Source organism: Bicyclus anynana, chromosome 26 (genome assembly GCF_947172395.1).
Source record: "Bicyclus anynana chromosome 26, ilBicAnyn1.1, whole genome shotgun sequence".
In the NCBI taxonomy this organism is placed as follows: Eukaryota; Metazoa; Arthropoda; class Insecta; order Lepidoptera; family Nymphalidae; genus Bicyclus; species Bicyclus anynana.
The window spans coordinates 2,397,473-2,421,487 of record NC_069108.1 but is presented as its reverse complement, the minus strand read 5'-3'; the positions used below and the strand labels follow the sequence as shown (position 1 = coordinate 2,421,487).

The window sequence follows — 24,015 nt, the reverse complement described above, 5'->3', positions numbered from 1 at the left end:
TGATCCCACTGTCATTCGTTCTGCTAGGCGTGGTTAGTATAGTCTCGGCCCCCCCCCACGGACGCAACACACCTCTTTAACTCGGAAATAGTGAACCTTTCACAGGCTAGACCCCCCATCCCTGGCTTTATCACCATCGACAGTTACGTCGTACACGATAGGGTAAAAGAAAAAATCTCAAAAAGAGACAGACACATACTTACGGAAGTATACCCTGCCTTTTGTTGGTTAGCCTGACTTATAGGCGACAACCAAAACCTTACTATAATAAGCTTAATCTTCTTCATAATCTTCTAATTTCAATTAAGTTCCTGCCAAACCACACTCACCTCACTAGATGTCTAATAATCCCCCTTCGCCTAAGGAGGAAGGGAAACTAAACAAACATACCACACGCTTCTTCTACTCCTCCAGTCCTTGTCACAGTTTAGACACTTCCACGAGTCAAGAGAACTCGAGTCTACCGTTCTTCAGTCCTAGCCACGCTCGTAGTAAGAACGGTAGTGCCTACCCTTCCCAGCACCACAATAAACTGGTTGAGACGTTGAACGCAATCGGGACCATAGTTGCACGGTCTTCACGAGAGTACTGTACTGCCTTGGATGAAGGACGCGAGACCAAACAGGACAACGGCTCAATACTCTTCTCAGCGTTGCAGGCTTCCACAACCAGCACCCCGCAGAGCTGGCAACTCACCACACCTAGAATAGTTAGCCCGGCCCGGTCAACGGAGACAATCCCCCCGGCCGGAAAACGGAACCCTTCCGCAAAATCGAATTCCATCCACAAAATCGAAACTTCCATTCCACGAATACATTCTTACAGATCAACCCTGCCCAAACGACATACAGTCCATAGACGATTACCTTCTGTCCGTGTTCTGGCATTTGTGGGCAGACGACATATTTTATGAGCCACCTCTACCAGACGATAGACCCTGGGAGTGGGAAGAAGAGATCGACGAGGGACCTGAAAACGTTGATCCCACTGTCATCGTTCTGCTAGGCGTGGTTAGTATAGTCTCGGCCCCCCCACGGACGCAACACACCTCTTTAACTCGGAAATAGTGAACCCTTCACAGGCTAGACCGATGGACCGACGTAACTGTCGATGGTGATAAAGCCAGGGATGGGGCCCTGGCTTTATCACCATCGACAGTTACGTCGTACACGATAGGGTAAAAGAAACAAACTTTGTGCTAGAATTGTCCTCAAACACTGCCGAGGCCAGTAGGGGTTTGAGCCCATGCCCATATGACACCATACTATTATCTCTGGAGTATCCACATTTTGTAATCCACGACATATACACCCGTTATATCCTGCAAGAGGGGCGTCTTACTGTCCGGAAGTTCGTTTTATTCAAACCGGCTGAATAGGTGTGAAACGATGCTTTCCATCATTGCATTTAAAACTGCCATATTGCAGGTCCTCCCCTACCTGTATTTTGCCAACACTGAGCTGCCCAACGCCCTGCTCACACAACATTACGGTGACATAAAGGACCCAATCAGCATAGCAACCAATGTTGTGGAACTACCTTACTGGACCACAGAGGTACGGGTCGCGGCTAACGGGACGGAAGTTTTTATACTTGTAGACGTTCCCAACGCAATATCCCTATGTGATCTTCTGGGATACATGACAAAACTCTTACGCTGCCACTCTCACTCAACAATCAAGTACTCTGTATCTATTATTTCTCTTCAATATTACTTTATAATGTACTTATTAGTATATTTTGATATGTATTTTATTCATTATTTTAGGTATTTGTGTAATATTGTTGTTAAAGATAAAAAAGAGCAAAAACCAAAACAAACTAAAAAAAGAAAGAGGATTGACTTTGACAGTTGTCTGTGGACGTCGATGTACTCTATTCTATTCTATCGCGAAATACTAACCGCAAAATCTCTCTTGTAACTGTATCCGTTTTGAAATTAAATGACTACTTTATCATCAAGTTGTTTTAGTAATCACGATTAATAACCAATAGGAAATAGGAAACCAACATAAGCTGGTCCTTCGAGCCGGATGCCAGAAAAATAGTGATTACTTACTCGACTCGACTAACGGAAAGTTCCAGAAATCGAAGTACGCTTGAAGACAAAGTAAAGAAAATCGCACTATTCTTTACTTCCACACCTGTTCCTAGTAATATTCAACAATAATTGTAAGTACTTCTCCTACTCGCAAGTCATCGAAATACTTCAGTCGAGTACTTCAGACTTAAAACCTAGGTCCAAGTCGCCTTCTATAATTACGCCAACCGACAACGAATCCACAATATTTTACTTCGCGATTTAGTTAAAAAACGGGCTATTGTTAAAGGTAAATTTACAGGTTTTCTTCATACATTTATGGGTTCGATCAAAATATAATTTTTTCAGGTAAAAATAAAATAGATCTTAAATTAAGAATACAAGGCGCATCAAATTTGTACACAGAATTTAACAACCTTCAAACTCAAATATCAAATGCTATTAGGTTGTAACAAATTTTAAACAGAATAACCTATTATTCAAGGAAATTCGTTGCAATTTATTCTATGTTACAACCTAATGACATTTTATAAAGCATTTAAGTTTTTCTGACATGAACAAAGTTCCACGATCAGAATGAATATAGTTTGGCATGCTGTGTGTGATAATACTATAAAGATATTTGATTACAGTTTTGGCACTAATATCTGAACATGGGAAAGCGAAAGGAAACCTCGAATATTCATCAATTATTAATATTTGACGGCAGAGGGCCTTTAAAATCAATGCTTAGTCTTTCAAATGAAGCCTCAACAATTTGTACAAAATACACCTTATGAATAATAAGAAATAATCAAAGTATCAAATTTGTTGTTAATTCAAAGTGTTACTTTTGCTTGACTTCACCCATCCAGCACGGTATATCACGAAAAAAGAAACGAAGCGTAGTATACCCTGACGTAGCCTCTGTATCGCGACCACACGGAATCGATTTACCTGTTCCTCGACCTCCCGAAGAATACCAGAAAGAATCTGAAGAAGCGATGATTTCAATGGAAGTTGACTACAATGAGCCTACAGCCTCACAATCGTCAGAGTTTGTGGGTGACAATATTGTTTGTGACGAACCTCATAGAGTTTCGCAAGATGAACTCAGCGACCTTATACGAGATTTAAATTTGCCAAAAGATAAAGCGGAATTACTAGGATCGAGACTTAAGCAATGGAATTTGCTTCAACCGGATGTCAAAATCAGTTTATACAGTTTAGTCAGAAGAACTTGATACCCTATTTCAAATCCGAAAACCAGCTTGCATTCTGTAATAACGTAAATGGCTTGATGAACGCTTTGAACATTGAACACCATCCACAGGAATGGCGGCTGTTTATAGACTCCTCTAAAATTGAGTTTAAAAGCTGTTCTTCTCCATAATGGTAACACACAACCATCGTTCCGATCCGTTATGCTATGCTGTGCATACTTAAATGGGCTATACCAAGTACTGTTGTTTTTTGTGCGAATGGGATAGTCGGGCTTGATCTTTACATTACATAAAAAAAGATTGGAATCCTAGACTAAGCCTGAATCCTGGAGAAAAGAACGTCAAGCACCTTCCTCTAGTTAATTCCAAAAAATTCTTCTACCAACTTTACTTATCAAATTGGGACTAATGAAAAACTTTGTGACGGCTCTCAACAAGGATGGACCAGCATTCAAATACCTGCAAAGTAAATTTCCACGTATAAGCGACGCCAAAATTAAAGAAAGAATCTTTATCGGACCCCAAATAAGAGAGATCTTTAAGTCTAAAGGACCAAAACTTTGATTCAGTTTTACAGGGCTTTGAAAAAGAAGCATGGGAATCTTTCAGAGGTTTTTTGGGCAATAAGAGAAATCAAAATTATGTTGAACTTGTGAACAATCTCCTTCAAAAGTATCAACAGTTGGGTTGCAATATGTCCCTAAAAATTCATTTTCTTCATTCTCATCTTGATTTTTTCCCTTCTAACTGCGGTGATGTAAGTGACGAACATGGTGAACGATTCCACCAAGATATCTCGACAGTGGAAAAGACATACCAGGGCCGATGGAATGCGTCAATGTTAGCGGACTACTGCTGGAATTTGAAAAGAGATACCCCTAACAGTGATTACAAAAGACAAACGAAAAAGGGGAGAAAATCTTAAATAAATACGTTATTTTTCTTTTTAATTGTAATATTTCCAATTTTTATAAGTAAAAAGCAAAAAATAATAGTAGATAATTATTATAGTTTTTTTTAATAAAATATTTTGTACTTTAACGTGTTACTAGAAGCCAAATTTTGTATATTAGGTATATTTCCAAAATAAGAGCTAATTAAAAAAAACATATTCTTGTTTTTCTATTCAGGGCTTCTAGGGTTAAGTAATTTTTGAAAGGCACACAAAAAGTTACATTTTGTAGACCAGTCGATGGAACTCCGCTAGTCTATCTGGATGATGTAATTTTTTTTTTCTGTCTGAGTAGGTGCCGATAGCTCCCTGCGGAACCACTACGGCGTCACCGGGGGGGTGATTTAATTATACCCTCGATGACAGAAGAGAAAGGAATAAGTACATTTAAAAAAAAACACTTCAAAGAGGATGCCCCACGAAATTTTAAGTACAAAGTAAAACTTTTAATCATACAGATAATTTACTTATTAATACTGAGATCAGATCTACCGCGTTACCGACTTGTTTAGTTAAAGTGAGTAACTCGAACAACACCGTTACTTTGTAGATTACTGCTTGACTGCGGTAGCCAACGCAGCAAAGCTGTTATATAGTTGAATCTATTGCAAATTCTTTAAACTTACCTATTGATGACGCCAACGTATGCTTCGAAAGTGGACTGTAAATTGGGATTTAAGATGTGATTTGGCAGGACTCGGACAGGAACCAGACGGGAATAATAAGGCACATACCTTTGATATCCACTCGCGTTTCCCGCCGACTTTCAGAAGATGACCGGCCAACCACTGGTTTATGAGACGTCACCATATATATGATTGCTCGAGGAATACAGCAATTAAGAAACCCCGAGACAAATGGAAAGTACAGTTTAGGCACACATTTACACTTTTATATAATGTTCACACTGAACGGATGGCTTATAGCATCACCATCCCGAGATGCACTTCGCGTTCACACGTGGCAGTTCTCGAATAGTACTTAACGGCTTATATCATCACCGCGGTAGGTTTCGTACTGTCCGCGCGGGCATAGTGTCCACGCAGTGTTGCTAGCTACAATATGGTGTGGCCAGTATATATTGTGTCTTATTTTAAGGTAAGGTTAGGGACTTCAGGTTTAATGGTTTAGGTAAGGTAAGGAATATAAGGATACAAACGCTGTACCACGTATAATTGAAACTACAAATTTATCAATATTTACTTTTGGCGCTAAATTACCACATCAAATCGAAAGTAAGGAGAATGGCGAGATTGCATGTATTTTGGGACTAGCTGATAGAAGTAGCGTGCATAAAGGAAACCTATTAATAGTTGTTTATCGTGATTAAACTAAGAAATAAGTAAATGGTAAGCAGTCTTAAAAAGCAGGGAAAAAAAATTTACCTTAAATAAGTAGGTACTATTTATACATAACGGGCAACTGCGTGATTGTTTCATAAATACGATAAGGCGTTTTTGCAGGCGACTTTTTTTGTTAATAAAATGCACTTTTTTTCTTATGATTCCCGTTCTGTAAAATCTTAATATTTTTTTTACAAGCATCTTTCAAAATAATAGTTTTAATCAATACAAATGTATGAGTGTACGACACTTCAGAGTGTGACTCCCACTTTCGCCATCCTCCTTTCTATAACTGGTACTTATACTGGTACTGGTAACATACTTTCAACAGACTCAGAAGTGGAGTACAAAAATAAGAAAACCTATGTCGAACAAAGGTTTATTATTCACAACATTTGTCAGGACAACTTAATTAACAAATCAAACTGAGACCAAAATAATACCCTAGAATGGCAGAGAATGACCTTGAGTGGAGTCACGCACTTGTGATCGTTGTGTTATAGGGTTAAGAGAGAGAGATATGCCTGGGAGAGTGATCGCGTCTTAGCGATAAGGTCGCCTATTGTACCTACTTAATTAATTGCTTTTGTATACTTTATCTTATGATTTTCGGTGTACAACATGGAATGCAATGAATAAAAGTATTTTTATTTCATTCCATTATATTTCAAGTTGGTAACGCTATTCATGGAGATCACGAGGACGTGGACAAGGAAGCACTGGTAATCAAGGCAGTTAATTCTTTTTGGAAAATTCCAATTGCTCATTTTTTTTGGGAGAGGATTTACTGCTTTACAGAAAGTAACACTACTGAAACAGTGTATGGATGTTTTGTCAGAATTTGTAAAAATTGCATATAATACTTTTGATAGTATAGCTTCTAATATAAATATGGCAAAGGTTTAAGGTGCTAATTTGAGCACGTCATTATCAACCCATATTCGGCTCACTGCTGAGCACACCACACCACAGCTTAAGCGGCGACTTTAGGCGAAGTATCCATAGATTATTGATAGAACCTCACCTTATCATATTACTTTTATGAAAACATATTTTTTTTATTTTTAGTTAAAAAAGTATTAGTTATGCAGTTCGGCTGCTATAAGTCAACACCTTGTAGTTATGGGAAAAACTCCCCAGCACCCTGTACATTGCTAAGCTAGCGAATTAGGTTGTACGTAAGGCTAGGTTTAAGATAATAAATTAATAAAAACAATAACAATTGATAGCCGGTTCAGAACTGTAGTAAGCTCGGATAACAACTTAGATGACAATCTTCCTGTACTTACTACAAATTCTAAACAAGTTGGTTATGCAACTATGGCGACAGAGCAATTATGGCCCCTAAAAACGAAACGGTGGGCAAAATCCATAAAAAAAATTATGACCAAATGACTAGTGAGATGTTCACCTACACTTCGATAGACTCAGCATTAACCAACAAAGACGAGAATTTTTAAGGCTTCAATTATCTGGGGTACCATCCCATATGGGGAGCTAAGGCTACCTGTCCATCAAAGCGGAGAAACGGACTAATGCGGAGCCAAGTTGCATACTGTGTCTGTCCACTGGAACGGAGCGAGGCTGCGGAGCGAAGTGACTTCCCGAAGAAACATCCCCGCTCCGCTTCCCCGCACGTCATTCCCCGCTACGCTTATATGAATTTTTAAACTAACAAGTCCCTAAACAGGAGCGAAGATTTTGTGCTCCTATTGGTTAATATTTGTCTGTTTCTCGGCTCCGCTGCCCCCCCCCCCCCCTCCCCCCGGTTACACCGCTGAGAAGCCTACGCCACTTGTGGAATTCATAGTTGTTGTAGAGGCCCCCCAAACCCCAAGGGGATTATTCACCCGCTGGGTGTCGAATTCACCCGAATTTCATCACATTTCATAGATAAAAGAGACCCCTCACTTAATAGAAGCTGGCGGCTGAATGCTGAATTACCGAAATCTGTCAGCCAAGCCGTCCCCTGGCATTTTTATAAAACCCATAAAAAAAGTTATTCCTGAAAATAAAATTGGAATGATTCGATCGGATCCAGGCATAAATTCAATAGAATTTAAAAGTTTTTTAGGAAAAGAGAACATACCTATTATCTTCAAGGTATAGGAAATAGCTTTGCAGAGAACTATAAATTCACACAATTATAATAAACAACAATTTGATAAAAATTGTTATAATAAATAACCAATTAAATGTAAGAGACTTGGTATATGTGGAAAATGGTAACCGATTAAATAGAAAAAAACTAGATGAATTGAAAATTGGACCTTATAAAATTTTAGAAAAGTTATCTAACTCAATTTATAAAATTAGTACGGGTTACAAAAAGTTAGAATTAAACTTGTTTCATATTACAAAACTGATACCAGTACCGGAGGAGTTTTGTAAACCTGAATAAGGGAGGTGTAAATGAAGCTCTTTTAGACATACGTCAAAGTATTATCTGTGGTGGCAGCACTTTTTACTCTATGTTTTATTAAGAAATTCATGTGTCATCTGTCAGAAAATTTTTAGAGGTTTTTTGCACAATAAAGCGTTAGCGATTATTGGAAATAATTTTAATTGATTGTGAAAGAAAATTTAAAGCAATAGCTTGTAATGTTATTTCTCTTTACAGAGCAACAACTTTACTTTTGTTTCAATAAGCAGCAACCAGCATGTTACATGTGTTATTACTTGTTACTCGCTTTAGTGAGTGGAAAATGGATTTGGAAAGTGATTTTTTGAACAACATAACGACGGATGAAGAATTTTTTGAAAACCGTGTAATATCAGTGCCTTACACGATCAGAAAAAACAAATTTCCCCCTGACGGTGGCGTTCTCCATAACTATTCACAAAAGTTAGGGACAAACGCTAAACCTTGCGGGCATACACCTGGGCACCCATTGCTTTGCGGTGTCATAGGTGCAAATTAAGAAGGGGGTGCTCATGCCCATATCTCTTCAGCTCTACACGCGCGTCGGATTTTGTTGAGATAAGACCCGTCACGGTGCGGTGGTGATTAATAATTCACATTTTAAAATATAGTGCAATTAGCAAATTAGTGTTATCAATGTAGAATTTTTCATCATAAAAGTATATTTGATAGAGTTTTCAGATGGTTATCCCTGTAGACGGCACTGCTCGCAAGCCGGTATCAGTAGAAGGTACGAACCGCGTTCCTACTTCGTTCTAGACGACCGTGGACGGGCAGGGTTGCTATTCTTTAAGGTTCTTGAAAAAAAGCCGTCGAGGCCTTGGACAGAATATTTCGGAATTTTCGCCGTGATGAAAGGCCTTTACTCTTCTCAGGGGACTTCCGACAAACTCTATAATAACTCGGGCGACTAGGACTGATGAGATTAACGCTTCATAGAATTATTTTCATCTATGGTCTCGAATTATCGTATCGTATGGATGCCAAACATGAGCCTAACAAATCAAGATATACGCAAACTTGAAGTCTGTCAGCATAGCATGGAACGCAGTATACCTAATATAAAATTAAACTCTTTACTATAAGAAACGAAACTATAATAACTGATGTCACATAATGCATTAAAAAGCTGAAATGGAAGTGGACGGGACATATGATTCGAAGTAGGAAGGACAAATGGTCAAGAGACATAACATCTTGGTGCCCAAGGCACCACAAAAGAAACAAAGGAAGACAGCGTCGTAGATGGGAGGACGATGTCAGAAAAATATCAGGTGTCACTTGGAATAGACAGGCAAATAACCGTTCAGTGTGGCGGGCTCTAGAGGAGGCCTATGCTGAAAAGCATGATAATCTCAACACGCCGGTGTCAATGAAATAAATTTGTAAATAATTTAAAGATTTTTGTGATGGTTTCATGAAGGCTATTATGGTCTCGAATACAAAAGCTGCAATTGTAGTTGCGAGCACAACTAGGTAGATCTTCACATGCCCAAGAATATTCGAGCACTTTGTTAAAAATTGGAGTTATTCTGCCTGACGAGGTCGTGTTACTATCTCGGAAACACTTGGCAGAGTAATTTGTTCTGAAGAAGTGACCTCCCAAGTGGCCCAACATAAGAACATTCTTGGTTATGTGAACGAGTTATTCTCACACCCAGAAATGACCAGGCGTCTGTTATTAATGAAAAAAAATACCCAATATTATTGGGGCACTTCATCCTTCATTTACACATCATTCAACAGTGTCGTTAATCACGATGACGCAACATTTTGGAATCCGGCCGGTACGGCTTGGCATCCGTTGAACTCCAAACGGCCGCCCAGTTCTAAACGCGACGCCGAATAGCATGTATTTGGGAACGGTGGACGCGAAAGAAGTACGCCAAATTGGTAAGGAAAAATTATATGGCATACTAAGAAGGGGGTGCTCATGCACTAATCTTCAGCTCCACACGCGGATTTTGTTGGTTTAAGACACCTCACGGTGCGGTGGTGGTTAATAATTCACATTTGAAAATATTGTGCAACTAGCAAAATAGTGTTATCATCTATGTGCAACTTTTTCGTCATAAAATTATATTTTATTTAATTTAACATATATTCGATAGTTTTCAGATGGCACTGCTTGTAAGCCGGTGTCAGTAATATGTATGTAATAAATACGTTACTTGTAAACATTATGTGGATTGTTTAGTCAGTTTATTGTCGATATGTACGTCAAAATTTAAACCGAACGTTTAGTGCACAAATGTACCAATGAAAGACGGTTACGTGCTGAAGAATATGTACACTTAAGAGACGTAGATTCTGAAGACTTTGGCAGATTAGTGACTCTTCCTTCCAGCTTCACCTTCGGACCACGCTACATGCACGAGCAAACTGAAGATGCTTTTTGCTATGTCCGAAAGTACGGCCCGCCTGATCTTTTTATTACTGTCCCAACAAATCAAAGTGGGACGAAATCACTTAAGAACTATTGACCGGTCAAGCATCTTTTGACTGTCATGACGTAATCGCAAGAATCTGTGATTTACAATCAATCTGCTCACAAATGAAAAAATTTGGGTCGACATTGTGCTACGTATACAGTGTGGAATGGCAAGAACCAGGAATTCCGCGCACCGGAAACCGGAAAAACACGCACATATTTCGCTGTGGCTTCTTGGGCCGTATAAAATGATGTTGACCATGTAATCAGCACTGAATTTCCTAATATCGACATCCCGACGACGATAGCATACTTTACAATATAATTAAAACGCATACGGTGCATGGCCCGTGTGGTATTATAAATAGGAGCTCTATGTAAATAAAGAACGAGCAGTGTACCAAAAGATGTCCTCGACCACTGGCAGATCAAACAGTAAACGTCTGACGGACTGTCAGTAACGATCAATCAATAGTTTGCTTTCTTCTCTTCAAGACATCGTCTTTTATATTGTTAATTTCAGACTAAATCATCACAATTACGATGAACCATTGATGATGACACAAAGATATGAAGACGAGTGCTTTGAACAAGACTGAGAAGCTGAGTCTGCTTCAGCATTTTGTGGACATGGCTGAAGAATCCCTAGAACTGTCTCTATATCTGCAAAATCAATCTGCTCACAAATGAAAAAAATTTGGGTCGACATCGTGCTACGTATACAGTGTGGAATGGCAAATATGATGCTATCCACACGCACATATTTCGCTGTGGCTTCTTGAGCCGTATAAAATGTTTGACCATGTAATCAGCGCAGAATTCCCTAATACCGACATCCCGACGACGATAGCATACTTTACAATATAATTAAAACGCATACGGTGCATGGCCCGTGTGGTATTATAAATAGGAGCCCTTCGTGCATAAACAACGACCAGTGTACCAAAAGATGTCCTCGACCACTGACAGATCAAACAGTAAACGTCTGACGGACTGTCAGTAACGATCAATTAATAGTTTGCTTTCTTCTCTTCAAGACATCGTCTTTTCTATTGCAGGCAACTCCTTAAACGATCCTGGTCTTCCAACTCACCAAAAGCACTGCCTGATCAGCCTCGCATCAATCGCCAATACAGTTCAGAGACGAACTATAATTCTTCTGAACTGTATATTAAAGTAAATGATTATTTATCAAAGGAGATTCATTTTGGGCCCTTTTTGAAAGTAAGTATTATACACAAGCACATACACGTAGTATATGTGTAAAATTGTGTCCATCACAATGCAATAGTGTTGAGGTAGGATGCGCGGAAAATTTGCGCGATGTCACAGGTGCAATGAAGAAAGGGGTGCCCATGCCCCACTATCTCTTCAGCTGCACACGCGCTTCGGATTTCGTTCAGATAAGACCCGTCACGGTGCGGTGGTGATTAATAATTCACATTTTAAATATAGTCTAATTAGCAAAATAGCAGTAGCGAAGACAGAATTTTTTTATCTTAATAACGTTGTTTGTTGCTGTTAATTTCAGACTAAATCATCACCATTACGATGAACCATTGATAAGGATACGAAGATATGAAAATGAAGCTGAGTCAGCTTCAGTATTTTGTGGACATGGCTGAGGAATCCCTAGAGCCGACTCAATGTCAGCCATCCATCTATATTTTTATACATTTTTAATTGTTTGACAGTTTCATTCAAGGTTCAAAATATTTGCTATATGTTGTTTTATTTTAAAAACCATATAAATGTGTACCAGTAATTTAATCTTGCAATAAGCAATCTAGGTATTCTACCAAAGGTAAAGTGAATTCTATAACATTAGTGGTCCTTCGAGTAGAATGTAACGAGATTTTAACGTAAGTCATTCTCCTTGGAGAGAGCCCTCTAGCGGGGAGTAGCCACAATTCTCAAATGGGACGACTGCTTTAAATAGACAATAATTATAATTTCCTCGTAATCGATATGAAATTTTCTCATATTCGAAATGAAAAGTAGAGTGTTTAACACGGGTAAAAGAATCGATTCCTACTCGAACTATTGTCACTACGCTCGTGCGTCTAAATACCTCGGGAATTGATACTTTCCACCCTCGGTCAACAATCTACTTTTTACGACCTTTCATTTGATACCAATATTGTTAAAGTAAGAAAAAAAAACAAAGAAATATAATAAAATGGTAATATTATTTTTTACCCTCCTTACGCAGTCGGATAAAAAATAATATTAGCATTTTATTAAACAACTAGTAAGTATTTTAACAAACTTTTGCCCTCTAACTAAGCAATAAAAGTCTGTGTGCACAGAATCCAAGACATACCTATTACTGATTCCTGCTAATTATCAAAATATTCTTTATAGCGCAGTGGCACCAATGACCGACAAGAAACATTTACCGACACATTTTTTTGCCAAACCAAAAAAATAAGAGTAGAAATCCGATTTTTTAAATGGAAACACTGTGTCATAGATAACATACATTTGACAGGAACCTTTTGACATTTGAGCGAAAACCGCCATTTCGTTTGGAAATTGCGACGAATGCGGCTAGAGGTCTGATTAAAAAAACGGGATTTTTTAGAGAAATCCTTAGGGAAGTCAGTATTTTTTTCGTTAATTAACCTTATTTAATGTAATATATTCGTATTTTTAATACACGGATTATTATAAGAACTATAGGACCGATATTTGACATAATGAAGGTTTCAAGATATTTTGTTAATTGTAAATTGTTGGTGTCGATCATTGGTTTTAAAAAATAACAGATTTCCAGTAATCGACACGTGTCGATATTTTGTATTTTGAAATATATTTCTGCTGATAAGGGAATTTGGTTCTTCATGATTTGCATATTTTGATAGATGTTTGAAATGCGTTAATGGAAGTCGAGCTACCAGTCACCGACAAGTGTCGATTATTGGGTAGTAAAATGTGTCGATGATTAGTTCTATTTTTACAGATGGCTCCGAGAAAATATTATACTCCGGGCCAATTAGAAAAAGCAATTGAGGCTGTGAAAAATGGCGATAAGACTGCAGTTGTTGCGAAACTTTTTGGAGTACCGAGAATTACACTTTATGATAAAATTTCGGTGAAAACGCCAATTGGTTGCTCTATGCGACCAAGTACAGTTTTAACTAAAGAGGAAGAAGAAATATTGGAAAAGTTGATATTAGCATTATCTGAAAGACATATACCAATTACAAAAGATTCATTACTAGACAGTGTGCAAAAAAATAATTGTTAATAAAAACATTCCAAATCCTTAAATAATCCTTAAAAACAAACAACAGGCCCAAAAGAAGTGGTTTCAGTCGTTCATGAAGAGATACTCAAAAGTGACACAAAGAGTTTTTTTTTTCTGATTGTGTAAGTGCCGTAGGCTCCTTATAGGACCTCAGCGGCGTCACCGGGGGGTTTGAACGAGCGCAGAAGCATCGCTTGATGGGGCCCGAAGGCAGAAGCAAGTAGATGGGCGGAACGACTCTCTAAGGGCGTCTCCTGACACAAAGAGTGCCAGACAACTTGTCCAGAGCTCGAGATGTTGTGTCAGAAAACAACATTAGGACTTGGTTTACAGAGATCGAAAGTTATTTAGCCGAGAATAACCTAAAAAGTATTTTAAATTAACCACACAGGATTCATGAGAGCGCATTCTTCTTGTCGCCAAAGCCTGGTCGTGTACTCGCTAAAATAGGCAACAAGCATCCATACAGTAGTTGTAGCGATGTAAAGGATAATCTTACTGTTTAATCACTGGAAATGCAAATGATCATATTTAATTATGAACAAATTCCTTCGTATATCGCTGCGAGTGTTCCAAATGAATGGGCAATAGGTAAATCGGAGAGTGGATGGATGTGTGGCAGCACTTTTTATGAATACATGACTAATGTCTTTAATCCTTGGCTAGAGCAAAATAATATTCAAAAACCGGTCATATTCTTTGTGGATGGTCACAAATCACACTTGACTCCATTTATAGAATTTTTGAAGTCGTAGCTTTATATCCAAATTCTACACACCTTCTGCAACCGATGGACTTGTCGGTATTCAGACCACTCAAAGCTCATTGGAAAAAGTCGTGACACAATGGAAAATGGAGAACCTTGGCAAAGTCCTTCGGAAAGAGAAGAAGCCAGCTGCAGCTGCGGAGCCGACCCCCTCAACCTCAGTTGCTGAGCCAGCGGAGCCGACCCCTCAACCTCGGCTGCTGAGCCAGCTGCAGCTGAGGAGCAGACCCCCTCAACCTCAGATGGTGAGCCAGCTGCAGCTGCGGAGCAGACCCCCTCAACCTCAGATGGTGAGCCAGCTGCAGCTGCGGAGCAGACCCCCTCAACCTCAGATGGTGAGCCAGCTGCAGCTGCGGAGCAGACCCCCTCAACCTCAGATGGTGAGCCAGCTGCAGCTGCGGAGCAGACCCCCTCAACCTCAGATGGTGAGCCAGCTTCAGCTGGGGAGCAGACCCCCTCAACCTCAGATGGTGAGCCAGCTGCAGCTGCGGAGCAGACCCCCTCAACCTCAGATGGTGAGCCAGCTGCAGCTGCGGAGCAGACCCCTTCAACCTCAGATAGTGAGCCAGCTGCAGCTGCGGAGCAGACCCCCTCAACCTCAGCTGCTGAGCCAGCGGAGCCGACCCCCTCAACCTCAGCTGCTGAGCCAGCTGCAGAGGCGATTAGTCCACCTGATAGTCCAGAATCAGATATTTTTTTTTTCATTATTATTATTTTTTTTTTTTATGCTATTGAGGCTCAAGTTGTGATAAAGTATCACATACCAAGTGTTTTGAGGTAAACATAACAAGTAAATATTATTTAGTTACAGATACTCATGGAACTGCTTCGGCATCTACCAGCTATGTGAACTTCTCAGAGTTGGGGGACTCCAACTACATGGGCTATGGTTCCTGGGATTCCTTGGGGTCACTCAGCTCCGAGTGGGAGTGGGATGAAGACTTTTTTGAATATTAATATATTAATAAAAATTCGTATATCCCATTACTCATTAAACAACTAATATCCCCTTTAGTACTCCAACTAAGCAAGAATTACATTAATGCCTGAAGACCAATGATAATGTTATACTATAAATTAGTTGGCAACCAAGAAATAGGATATGTGGATGAATATGTCTACTTAGGAAAAGTAATTTCACCAAAAATGCTGATGGACAAGGAACTTCAAAGAAGAGTGAACAATAGTTGGGCTCGCTTCTGGTCTCTTAGAGAGATTCTGAAAAACAAAGACACTCCAATGCCTACCAAATGCAAAGTATTTAACATGTGCATCCTCCCTATATTATCTTATGGATGTCAAACCTGGGGTATGACAAAAAGCCACCAACAGAAGCTGAGGGTATGCCAACATACCCTCAGCTTGGATGGAAAAGAGCATGTTGCATATAAAGCTAAAGGACAAGTGGAGTAAAGAAAATCCGAAAAGCCGCTGGTGTTACAGATGTTTTTAAAAAGGTAAAAAGGCTGAAGTGGCGCTGGACAGGACTTGTGCTCAGATCCTTGAAAGAAAAATGGTCCAAAGAGGTCATGCAATTGTACCCCAGAGATGGTCAAAGGAGGCAAGGACGACTACACAAAAGATGGGAGGATGAACTGCCGAAAGGATGGCGAGAGAAGGCTAGGGATCGAGTGGAGTGGAAAAGTCTGGAGGAGGCCTATGTCGAAGGACAACCAGACTGCTCTGGTGTATAAATTAAGTAATAGTTTTAAGTATATCATATGTATTCAGCAATCAGAGAATAAAGGCTATTTTTATTTTATTTTATAGGTTGGTTATGTCCCTTCAAAACCACTGCAAAAAGTGATCTGAATAATAGGCTACAAAACTCAAGATCACACATGCACAATTTTGTCTTTCAATCCATTATTTATTTATTTTTAAATAGTTATTACACTTCCTGAATACACAACTCGACACTGTAGACAATATTTAGGTATTATTAGTTTAAATAACGTTCATTCTTGACCGCAACCAACATGCCTTGAAACTAATGGCAATGGGCAGAACATGTATCACGCTTGAAAGACGACAGGTGGATACTTACCGTCACTGAATGGCAGGGTCCACTAGGTAAAAGGAGAGTTGGCAGACCCCAGAAGGGCTGGACTGATGACATTGCCCAAGTGGCTGGTAAGGGTTAGATGAAGTCAGGACGAGACAGAGGAAAATGGAAACTACTGGAGAAGGCCTATACCCAAGACAATAGGATACATAAAAAGAAAATTATAATAAAATTATTTATCTAACTGTATCAATGTATGAAGTAAATAAAGACTTTATATATTATGCTTGCTTGATTTTAGTCTAAATTATGTATTAAACAGTAGGTACCACTATTTAACTCAAACAAGGCATAAAGTTTATGAGGTAGATGCAGAAACCAAGACAAATAAACAAAAATTATATGCTGGATATTTAAACAATGACTATAATCACTATAATCAAGGAGATACAAGTGATTATAGTCAAAATTTCACTGTGTATGAAACTGAGCCAGCATTTTAGTTTATTGTTTAAAAAATATTTTCCCAGAGATGCAAACATTTTTTATTTCAAGAGTCATGAGTGCCAAGAGATTGTGGTTCTATACCACAACCTCTTGGCATTCAGTCTCTATAATGTAGCCTTTTAAAAAATATTTTCCCAGAGATACCAACATTTTTTTTTTCAAATTTGACCACTAGTTCCTTTCAATATGACAAGAGTCTTGTGTACTGAGAGGTTGTGGTATATAACCACAACCTCTTAGCATTCAGTCTCTATAATGTAGCCTTTTAAAAAATATTTTCCCAGAGATACCAACATTTTTTTTTTCAAATTTGACCACTATTTCACTCAAAGCTCATTGGAAAAAGTCGTGACACAATGGAAAATGGAGAACCTTGGCCAAGTCCTTCGGAAAGAGAAGAAGCCACCTGCAGCTGCGGAGCTGACCCCCTCAACCTCAGCTGCTGAGCCAGCGGAGCCGACCCCCTCAACCTCAGCTGCTGAGCCTTGCAATATGACAAGAGTCTTGAGTACTGAGAGGTTGTGGTATAGAACCACAATCTCTTAGCATTCAGTCTCTATAATGTAGCCTTTTAAAAAATATTTTCCCAGAGATACCAACATTTTTTTTTTCAAATTTGACCAATATTTCCTTTCAATATGTCAAGAGTCCTGAGTACCAAGAGATTGTGGTTATATACCACTTTCGGTTATCGGTCTTTATAATGTAGCCTTTTCATTTTACTCAAACGAGCACCACTCCTACAAAGAAACCAACAGCAAGCAACAAACAATACACAGGACGAAGAAACACAATATATAGTACGAAGAATTACATATCATAGTTGTAAAATGTTTCTTTTTTCTTGTTAACATTAAAATGTATTGTTTTTTTATGTAAACTGATTTTATGTAATCTTTAAACGGATTTTAATATTGCAGACATAAGCATGCCATGTCTATAATAATTTGATTGTACAAAGCCTTGTATTTGTATTTTGTAGATTGTAATTATGTTAATACTGTAACAATCACTAGTAGACCAATAATAATATATTTTTTTATTCTTTACAAGTTAGCCCTTGACTACAATGTCACCTGATGGTAAGTGATTGATGCAGTCTAAGATGGAAGCGGCCTAACTTGTTAGGAGGAGGCTGAAAATCCACACCCCTTTTGGTTTCTACACGACTTCATACCGGAACGCTAAATCACTAGGCAGTATGTCTTTGCCGGTAGGGTGGTAACTAGCTACAGCCAAAGCCTCCCAGGCCTGGACTAATTAAGAAAATCTCGATGTGCCCAGCCGGGGAGCGAACCCAGGACCTCCGTTTTGTAAATCCACCATTGCACCATGGAGGCCGCCAAAATCAATATCATTTAGAAGTCAACTCTCCTCATTTGATCACCACAACCACTCTGTAAAGAGTGTGACGCAAAATTACAAAGAGAACACACTCATTTTACGTTCATGGGATATTTTGCAACATTGAGACACTATCTTCTTTTGTTTTGGACTTTTTGCAGTGCCAACCTCCAAGCCAGCACAGGCATTTCGCCAATTTAGAGTTTTCATGAGGAGGCATCGAATTACATACATAAATACACACTTGAAGCATGCCTGTAGCTACTTAATTTAAATTTAGTACAATAAACAACACTGCACACCAATTTTGGACACAAAAGAATACTGTAATGAATTAAAAAATCACCACTTCAAATTTTTTTTGTTTTCTCCCTAATAATTCTTAAAATCTTATTAGAATAGAATACAAAAAAAATATCGTTTCATGCGTAGCGTGTGGTCTTCCAGCTAACCAGCTTCCTTACCAATTTATAAGTAGGTATTACCTATATGTCCTATGAGCTTCCTCTCATTTCCTATTGCCATTGCCAAATGGTAAATGCTTGCCTTGAATGCCATGCCTTGCCTTGCCCTAGCGGTAGCCGCCCCGGGGGTGTGGCGACATTTTATTATTTTTAAATTATTTCAGATTTTCCTTTCCGCCAGCTTTTCACTTGCTTTTCAAAATCACAAACGTCAAATCACAGATTATTGATTAATAGATACTCAGTTTATACACTGCGACGCTACCACAGATTAGCTGCGAAAAATTATGTTTTTTTTTTAAATGGACTGTTAAGGGCTGTTGGTATTAGTGTTCTGTGGGGCTGTTGATAACATAGAGGAATTAAAAAATGGAGATGCATTACACTCAAATTAACGAACAAGTTTTTTGAGGGGGACGAGGTAAACTCACACATCGAAAATGCTTAGGCTCAGTCCAGAAAGGGCGAATTCGCCGCGATTCTATCGCGCGTATTACGTACGACCGTTGCGTCCACAATGCGGGTACCAACGCACGAGCATTTGAAGAGGAATTCAGTATGAAAAGAAATATTAATAAGACCATAGATAAAATAATAATAATACTATATAAAATGTTAATAGAATAAGACAGTTAAATCAGTTACATATCTATCTACTTACAATGAAATAAATGTTCTTTTAATCGCAATAAATGGCTTATAATTAATTACCATAATATTCGTCTGAGCACATACTCCAAACATTTATTTTTCTTAGTCATAGATACCATAGATATAAGATCTTAGTGTAGGTACAAGTACTTAAAGGATCTGAGTGTACAAGTGACTTTTCGGAATAGCGGTTCCTCTGAGCTCCAAATTACCTGTAATTAAAATAAATAATTCTTAATTAAATTTAATAAAACTTAATTAATATATTTAACAATGGTAAACAATTAATTGTGACGTTTATGCCTAATCTACTTTAGTATTTTAGTCGAGTACAAACGATTTTTGGGTGGTAAATTAAAAAATCGTTCGTACTCGACTAAAATACTAAAGTAGTCCGAACTAGGCCTTATTACATTGTGATGTCACAAAATGGACGACAGCGTTTTTAACGTTTGGAAAATTTTAAAAATACATGATTTTTAAATTAAGTTTTATAAGAAATCCTTAACTTTTATTAATTAATATCGATATATTTCGGACCCTTATTCCATGTACTACACTAAGTAATATATATTTTATATTAAAGATTTGAGCCAACTACCATATTAAAAAAAAATAAGTTGTTACCTACTTACTTAACTTATTTTTTTTAATGTATTACCTAAGATCCAACGCTCCTGCGCCGTATACCATCACATTGGTCAAGCAATTCTCGGAGTCGCAGAAATTCCCCACGTGGACATTTAAAGGCTTGACTCTCATAGGTTGGGGTATATGCTTCAAGGCTGGAATAATACTAACATTTTTATTATTACAGATTAAAGAATAATAGGTAGATAGAGCGATCATGGAACACGGTAGTGTTGCAGCCGTTCCAAAAACTAATACATTCTCGAGTCAGTACGACACGAAGCGTCGCATCAGTAATTTTCAATGTTACAAAAGAAAAATGGCGTCTTATGTTTTTAAATATTTTAAAAACTGTTTAGAAAAACTAAAGAAATAAGATGTAATATTTTTTTATAGGATGAATATTGATTATTAGTCTATAAGATTTATGTAATTGTTAGTGTTAAATCTTTAAATACAAACTATGAAAAAAAAATTGTATAAGTGGATGTCAAAAAGACGCATGAAGTTTTCTTTTTTTATGGTTTTCACCGGCGTCGCCGGGCGACTTGTAAAGACTCATTCTGTATCATTCTCTATTCTGTGATTATATGAAACTAGTTCCCGTTCTCGTGAAGCCCTTCACTGCGATGCGATTGAACTTGACTTTAAATATAAAATAGTGCTTTTTTGTATTGGTTCTTTACAAGTTACGAGTAGCCTGACTGCAATCTCACCTGATGGTAAGTGATGATACAATCTAAGATGGAAGCGGGCTAACTTTGTTAGGCGTAAGATGAAAATCCACACCCATTTCGGTTTCTACACGACATCGCATCGGAACGCTGAATCACTTGGCGACGTCTTTGCCGGTAGGGTGGTAACTAGCCACGGCCGAAGCCTCCCAATTAATAAAACCTCAATCAGCCCAGCCATGGCTAAAACCCAGGACCTCCGTCTTGTAAATCCACCGCGCATACCACAAAATAAAAATTAAAGTATTTTTAGGTTATACTTACTTTGCCAGTTATCAGGTGTTATGACAGGAGATTCCCAGGATTTACCGACGCCCTGGTTACCCTGGATGCCCTGGTTGCCCTGGGTAGCTTCTGGTTCCGAGGGTGACCCGTAGAAGTCTTCTAGGATCCTCTTCTCTACTGGAGTCCATCGCCTTGCCTGCGCCAGGCTTAGTACACTCAGAAATAGTACTAACTTGATCATCTGGATTGCTTCTATAAATTCAAGGGATTGAAGGAATCCTCTGACTGCACCTATAAGTTACATCGTCATTATCAACCCATATTCGGCTCACTACTGAGATCGAGTCTCCTCTCAGAACGAGAGAGGTTAGCCCAATAGTCCACAACGCTGGCCCAATGTGAATTGGCAGACTTCACACACGCAGAGAATTGAGAAAATTCTCTGGTGTGCAGGTTTCCTAATGATGTTTTTTCTTCACCGTTTAAGACACGTGATATTTATTTTAAAAGGATAACATCGTGAGGAATACCAGAGAATTTTCTTAATTCTCTGCGTGTGTGAAGTCTGTCAATCCGCATTGGGCCAGCGTGGTGGACTTTTGGCCTAACCACTTTCTTTCTTTGATTTTAATTCATATAATACGTAAGGCTTACATTAATTTACAGACAATAGAACTTACTTACTTGTCTAATTCTAAATATTTTATATTACATATGTATTAACTATACATATATAATACTTTTACTAAAAATATATATTTTAAAGCTCCTCAAAACCGACTTCTTTAATTACAGCACTTTGTTAGGTCTCAAAATGTTGTGTGCAGTTAAATGAGAAATATAAAATATAGATGTACCTACAGATACTGCGATCTGGAAATTCCGAATCGATAAAGATTGGGACCGTTTTTAGGGTTGCCACTCTTATAGGCCGTACAGACTACAGACGGCCGGTGACGGCCGCGTGGCGCAGTGGGTAGTGACCCTGATTTCTGCATCCACGGCCGTGGGTTCGATTCCCACAACTGGAAAATATTTGTGTGATGAGCATGGGTGTTTTCCAGTGTCTGTGTGTATTTATACATTATATAAGTATTTATATGTAGTATATAATTGTATATTAATATTATAATATCAACTATCTTAGCACCCATAACACAAGCTACTCTGTATGCTTACTTTGGGGTTAGTTAGTGATGTGTATTGTTTAAGTATATTTATTTATTTAAAAAAAAAAAAAAATAAAAAAAGACTACTTTAGTATTTATAATAATATTATATTAATAATTCATTTATTCATGAGAAAGTACAGAAGGTTTACAGAACAAGCTATAGATATACATACTTTCTACCTTGACAGGTGTATGAATATTAAAAGTAATATTATACTAACTAATAATTCCATAATTAAATATTAAATCGGTGAACATGGTTTTAGCAAATAAAAAATACAAGTACAAGTAGCATAAATTGACGAGGCATTCTTAACATCAAATAAAAATATCTATTATTCTTAACATCACATAAATACTATCTAGTTTCAATTTTGTTAAAATAACAAAATAATTAATATACTATCAGAATCCATTAAACAATGTCAAATTATATGCTATATCAGGTGTAATGCAACATTAAATCAATCAATGACATATAATTTAAAAATGAAGTCAAAAATTAAAAATTAATGTCAGAAATTAAAATTAAAACAGTCAATAATTTATAAGAAAATCATAACTGATTACATTTTAGTCAAGTATGAAAAATTTTTGGATTTACCGCCCTCATATCGTTCGTACTCGACGAAAATACTAAAGTAATCCGAACTAGGTCTAAGAGTGGCAATCCTAAAAATTATTATCTATCTTTTTTTAGTGTTAGCCCTGGCACAGACTCATATAAGGGCTCTATACCTTAACATACTCGTAGGTAGGGTTGCCAGGTTGCAGAAATTAAAAGTCGGACAGTCCAGCCAGATTGGCCTGACATTTGGGTAAAAAGGCCGGACAGCCTACATTATTGAGGATTTTGTGTACATCAGTATTACTAGGTAGGTACGAAGATTGTTTTTATCTTTTGATCGTTCGCTCATTTGGTAAAAGCCGGACTACCCGGACACCGTTTATTTCGGCCGGACATAGATTATAAAAGCCTAACTATGTCCAGCTTTATCCGGATACCTGGCAACACTAGTTGCCACTCTTACGGCCAGTTTATTCATCGCAAGTAACAGTCAAAGAAACGTCATAAATCAAAGTGACGGTCTTATTCACTGAAAAATAAAGTCTTCTTTACTACTTACTACTTTTACTGTTACTTTAGCTTTACATGAAGAAACTGGCTGTTAGTATTTTAGTCGAGTAGGTACGGATGATTTTGGGGCGGTAAATTGTTCGTACTCGTCTAAAATACTAAAGTAGTCCGAACTAGGCTTTAGTACCCTAGTACCTATCTACGATTATTAACAATTTTTTTTAGTGTTAGCCCTGGCACAGACTCTTGTCTATTAAGCAGTAGAAATCAACAATAACATCAGGGTTCCCAACTTACGGGTTTTCGCCCCAGATTTAGGGGGCAAATAAGTGAAATGGGATTTTTTTAGGGGTCTGAAATTTTTAGGGGTATTTTCAGGGATTTATTGACTCTTTAATATTTTTAAATTGATGATAATTTTAATATTTCTGTCTTGACCTAGCGACGTATAATGACATATAATAGGTTATTCCACAACCAGTCTAAGGAAACTGGCGGCAATTTTCATCGAATAAAAAAAAATGATAAATTTATTCATTGTCAACATGTATGATTCCAAAAAATCTGAATCTTCAGATAAAGACGTACCTAATATTTTGTCTGTATTAAATAATAGACTTTTGAAACATATTACAGCATATTATTTTTAAATTATTATGAATTTATATTTTTTAGGGGACAACTCAATAATTAAGGCGATTTTAGGGGTTTTTGACACAAACTTTAGGTATAAATATTTTGGAGAGTTGGTAACACTGAATAACATATAAAAACATATTAAAAGTTGACATCATAAGC

General features: G+C 37.9%; 2 protein-coding genes across 2 annotated transcripts; one reads left to right on the top strand and one right to left on the bottom strand.

The window, feature by feature from the left end:
- Nucleotides 1-14,493: 14,493 nt before the first annotated feature.
- On the top strand, nucleotides 14,494-16,101 carry LOC128199616 (uncharacterized). Its single transcript, XM_052889848.1, has 2 exons — nucleotides 14,494-15,065; nucleotides 15,954-16,101. The coding sequence occupies exons 1-2, from the start codon at nucleotides 14,494-14,496 to the stop codon at nucleotides 16,099-16,101; spliced, it is 720 nt and encodes a 239-aa protein (XP_052745808.1).
- A 2,939-nt stretch (nucleotides 16,102-19,040) lies between these two features.
- On the bottom strand, nucleotides 19,041-21,234 carry LOC112053540 (uncharacterized). Its single transcript, XM_052889670.1, has 3 exons — nucleotides 21,007-21,234; nucleotides 20,040-20,163; nucleotides 19,041-19,590 (listed from the first exon to the last, which is right to left on the bottom strand). Exons 1-3 carry the CDS (start codon nucleotides 21,206-21,208, stop codon nucleotides 19,587-19,589), a joined length of 330 nt encoding a protein of 109 aa, XP_052745630.1. The 5' UTR covers nucleotides 21,209-21,234; the 3' UTR covers nucleotides 19,041-19,586.
- Between the last annotated feature and the right edge of the window lie 2,781 nt (nucleotides 21,235-24,015).